Source organism: Miscanthus floridulus, unplaced genomic scaffold (genome assembly GCF_019320115.1).
Source record: "Miscanthus floridulus cultivar M001 unplaced genomic scaffold, ASM1932011v1 fs_884_1_2, whole genome shotgun sequence".
In the NCBI taxonomy this organism is placed as follows: domain Eukaryota; kingdom Viridiplantae; phylum Streptophyta; class Magnoliopsida; order Poales; family Poaceae; genus Miscanthus; species Miscanthus floridulus.
The window spans coordinates 7,029-12,075 of NW_027097403.1; the positions used below are offsets into that span (position 1 = coordinate 7,029).

The 5,047-nt window shown below is 47.1% G+C and overlaps 1 protein-coding gene across 1 annotated transcript; it reads right to left on the minus strand.

The window, feature by feature from the left end:
* Nucleotides 1-2,976: 2,976 nt before the first annotated feature.
* Nucleotides 2,977-4,836, minus strand: LOC136533453 (L-ascorbate oxidase-like). The gene has a single exon (XM_066526001.1). The coding sequence runs from the start codon at nt 4,834-4,836 to the stop codon at nt 3,097-3,099; it is 1,740 nt and encodes a 579-aa protein (XP_066382098.1). The 3' UTR covers nt 2,977-3,096.
* Between the last annotated feature and the right edge of the window lie 211 nt (nt 4,837-5,047).

Consider the following 5,047-nt stretch of genomic DNA (forward strand, 5'->3'; position numbering starts at 1 on the left):
TTGGCGAGGTTTGTGTGCAGGCCTGATGCTGCTCCAAAGATGATGAGTATCTCTTTGACAGTCGTGGCTTCCTGTGTTGTCGGCCGGATGAACAAGATCACATCGTGTCGGCATAGAAGCTGCATTGGAAATTAATCTCCGACGGTCGCATCCTCCCGAGCACGCCGTCAGCTGATGCTTTGAGGAACAATCGGTGCAGGATATCCATTGCTATGACGAATAACATAGCCAGGGTGATTCTCTGCCTTGCAATGCTTTTATGATTAATGTCATTTTCTAAATGACTTGTCTTCAAAATTTACAGGTTATGTACTGTATTTCCCCATTGAAACATGTATTATTGATAATTTTGTTATTAAAGGGTAACATCTTGATTCTTATTGGTTGTTCTACAGCCTTTTCTCTTAGGCCCCGTTCGCTTCGCTGAAAAAACAAGTCGAAATACTGTTCCGGCTGATTTGTTGTAAGAGAAAAACGCGGTTCTAGCTAAAAAAAACTGAAAAGTACGGATTATAAGACAAGCGAATCGGTTAAAAAATTTATAGTATAATTCCGCCCATTTCTGGTGCTGGATTCGCCACTGCTCCGCGGAGACCTCCCGCGGCCGACGCATCACCGAAAACCCTCGTTGCAGTGAAGTGGAACTAGAAGGCAGACGGGCAGACGGCAATGGGGTTTACATGGAATGGATGGAGCCTGCCAGCAAGTTGGGCCTTGAGGAACAGGCCCACTCTTTTTGCACTATAATGGGCCGTATTTTCCTCGGTTTCCAAAGATTCCAACGATTTACGTGTTCGCTCACCCTCTCTCCATAGCTATGGGCAATGCTAGAGATAAACGGTTACGTATACGATTAATAATCTCAAAAAAAAATCTGTTACGTACGATTAATATGAGTTGTTCCCCCACATTCTAAATTATATACAATTGCACTAGTAGTTCACATTTGTCAACGTCAAATAAACTTCTCTAATTTTAACCACATTTTTGGAAAAATATATTGACATGTAAAAATTCAAATAAATGAACCATGAGCACACATACTTAGAACCTAAGATAAGCTTGAATAATTGCTTATACTCTTTAGTAACCAAGAGTGCAATTAGAACCCAGAATCTTCTTTTCTTATAAAGATACAGCGGGGAGCTTTGAAAAAAATAACATTTGAAAAAATAACATGACTAGCATTAGAGTTTTAATTCAACATTACATGAAAAATGTATGAATTAATAAGATCAAAATTTGAAAGCTAAAATCTAGATGCATGAGTCAAGCCACACGGCTGCAATAAGAGTTGACATAACTTTAGCTTTGTCCCAAGTCAAACTACTCTAATTTTATTTCAGTTTTTTTAAATATGTAAGTTCAAATAAATGCACTATGAAAAATATATTTCATGGAGAATTTAACAAAAATAATTTAATGTTGGTTACTTTTTTCTACAAACTCGTTCAGAATGAGACAATTTATTTCAAGATAAAGTGGCCTTCAATTTAGAATAAAAGGAGTATTATATATTATGTTGGGTTTATTTTATTATTGGTTTCCAAACTTATCTTAGGTTTTCATTCAAATTGTATAGGATTATTCGATACATGAAACTTAATTTTAATACTATTTTTATGCATTTTAAAGTGCTTTCTTCTTCCTAATTTCAGTGGTGGGTTTATTTAGACTTTTGGAATCTATTTCTCAGCTCTAGAAATTTATTGAGTTCCTTGTGATCTATAAATAGGATTTCCCCTAGAACCTTTTATGATTTTTAATATTTTTTCAAAGCCATCAAGATTATGTTTTCAACTAAAAGTTAGTTTCCAGAACTCGGAAAGGTTGATTTCTGACCCTAGGGGCAGTGTCCAAACAACACTATGATGGCCCACCAAATAATAGTCAAACGGGGTTAATCTGGACCAGTTTGGTTCTACCCGAAGATTGAGACAAATTCAGCATGGACTAGTCGATTATGGAATTTGGGAGTTCATGTATACTCCTCCCTCCATTTTCAAGGGTCGTTCTCACTTTTCGAAAAGCTAAACATACTCAATATACTACCTACGTTTGTGTTTACTTGTCAGCAACTTTTTACTGTAGTAAATTTGACCATCTGTTTTTTCTTCTAAAAAAATCTGAGATACTTCAATGTATATAACACTAATGAAGTATGTTCAATAAAGAATCATATATGTGAAAACTTGATGTATCTAAAAATCTTTTGCAGAAAAAACGTATGGTCAAAATTGCTACAGTAAAAATTCGGTGACAGGTTAACGAAAACGGAGGTAGTATATAAGAAAGTATTAATACCTATGGTACATAATATTGGCATTAGATAGATTGTTAAAATTTTTAATAATAAACTTATTTGGAGATATAAATAGTACTAACATTTTCTGCAACTCTAGTTAAACTTAAAAAAGTTTGACCTACACGAATACCATAACAACACTTAAAAAGGAATAGAGGAAGTACTTGATATGAATTCGGATAATTTAAGAACCACATGCGAAACGCACAAATTACGTTCCATTGTTTAAAGGAGGATTCACAGGTACATGTGTCTTGTGTGTGTCCCTTATGTACCGTTAGAAAATTAGCGCATCTTGAGACAGTGATGATTCTACCTTATATAAGAGCAACTCCAAGAGACTCTTTATATTCTTTCTAATTTAAAGGAATAGAGACTTTGGTGAAAAAATAACATCCAATAGCCTCTTTAATTGGATCTCTAAATATAGACATCATCTGTTTCGAATTTCTCACTAACCAAAGATGTAGAATGAAGATGATTCATTAGAGTATGCACAAGAAATGCAAAAGCTGTTAGAGGATACAAAGATATAGAAAACGAATTTTACTCAAATAACTCTCCAAGTGATGATTTAGAAAGTAAACTTTAGAAAGACTCATGGAGATGCTCTGAGAAATTAAAAGAAATGGAATAGCTTTATTTATCACTTGGTAACAGTACTAGCAGTACAAAATACAGTCTTGAAAATTATTGAAACAAATTGATTGGGCTTATTACAAATTGTACACAAATAAAGAATTGGTCACGAAGAAATGTTGTCATGTGATGGCGGCGCCTGGCTACCTAGGTCAAGGCAGGGTCCTGGATCGTCCACAGCCCATGATAGACTTGGGCAAGCGGCCGACCGTGTCCACGCCCTCCTCGAACACCACCGCCATGCCCATGTACACGTGCGCCTCGATGTGGCAGTGGAACAGCCACACGCCGGGGTTGTCCGCCACGAACCTCACCGCCGTCCACCCCTTGGGGTGCAGCGCCACCGTGTTCTTCATGACGGGGTCCCTCAGGTTGAACCTGGCCGTGTCCCTCTCCGGGTCGAACTTGCCGTCGCCGTAGGCGAGCACCCAGAAGTCGTGCCCGTGGAGGTGCCACGGGTGCGTCTCGCTCTTCTTGTTGAGCGCCACCGTGTTCTGCAGCACCAAGTCCACCACGGACCCTAGCGCCAGCCGGTACACGGCGCTGGCCACTGTCCCGTTCGCCGGCGGCGGCCGCTCGATGTCGTAGCTCCTGAAGTCGTACGTCTCCGGCGGGGGTCGCGCGTCGTACGCGCCCTGCAGGCCGCGCTTCATGGATACGAGGTACGGCGTCGCAGGGAACGCGAGGGAGACGCCGTTGATGGCCCACTTGGTGTGGCCGCCGATCCGGTTCTGCGTGTTGAGGAGGAGGAGCGCGCGGTCGGGCCGCGGCGGCACGGGCAGCACGTGGTCCGGGTGCGCGACGGCGAGGGACCTGCTCTGCTCCACCCGGGCCTTCACGTCGTCCCATGCGGGTCCCTCCGGCCGCGGCGTCGGCGGCGGCGCCCTCGGGTCGTTGCCGGCGTAGCTGAGGATGGCCATGGCGCTCGTCGTGTTGCGCGCCCGGGCCACGACGTGGGAGGCGGCCCAGTAGTTCCGAGACGGGTCCTGGTCGGCCTTGACCAGGACCGAGTAGGACTCGCCGGAGTAGATGTAGAGGCTGTCCACGACGACGGGCCTCACGTAGTAGCCGTCGACCTCCACTACCGTCATGGAGTGGCCCTCGATCGCGAAGTTGAGCGCCGACAGCGACGTCAGGCTGCCAACGCGGAGGCGGTACGTCTTCCCCGGCACGGCCGTGAAGAGCGGCGGCGGCGCGCATCCTGCGGAGCGGGGGACGTTGCAGGCAGCGTCGCTGCTGCCGTTGGGAGCACGCGAGCAGTGGAATGGCTCGAACACTCCACGGCCGTTGATGAGCAGGGACTGTGGCTCGCCGACGAAGACGAGCGGGTCGGACGCGAGCCCGACGGCCTGCTCGTACACGCTCTTGTGCCACCAGTCCATGAGCAGGATGGTGCGCTCCTCATCATAGGTAAACGGCTCCGCCACGCCGTCGGGCGCCGACACGACGAGCATGCCGTCGAGCCCGGCCACGCGCTGCATCCCGTAGTGGGCGTGGTAGAAGTAGGTGCCCGGCCTGTCGACGACGAACCGGTAGGTGAAGGTGTCGCCGGGGAGGATGGGGCACTGCGTGACGCCCACGGTGCCGTCGGCCCACGGCGAGCCGATCTGGCGGATGCCGTGCCAGTGGATGCCGGTGTTCTCGGTCTCCAGCTTGTTGTGCACGGTGACCACGATAGTGTCGCCCTGCGTGGCGTGGATGGTTGGCCCCGGGGACTCGCCGTTGATGGTCACCGCCAGCTTCTCGACGCAGTCGAGGGACTTGTAGTGGTACGCGATGTCCCACGTGTGGTGGTGCACCTTGGCCTCCGCGGAGACGGAGAGCGCCGCCAGCGAGCACAACAGGAGGAGGACGGCGGCGAGCATGCGCTGCGGCCGCCGCGGCGTTGGCATTGTGTCGTACTTCGTCGGTCGTGAGAAACTGATCGAGAACGATCGACGAACTGGACGAAGAAGCTAGCTAGCTAGTTATGTGATATTGCTTGGTGTGTGTGCGTGTGTGTTGAGCACGGGTGCTGCCGCAGGGCCTTTATACGTGGTCTGGTGCGAACCGGTCGGGTGCAAGTGTATCTGCATGCGTGTGCTCAATTTGGACAAATGGTTC

Bases quoted from the DNA above. Each gene is read 5' to 3' on its own strand.
- LOC136533453 (XM_066526001.1), bottom strand. From the start codon at position 4,836: ATGCCAACGCCGCGGCGGCCGCAGCGCATGCTCGCCGCCGTCCTCCTC.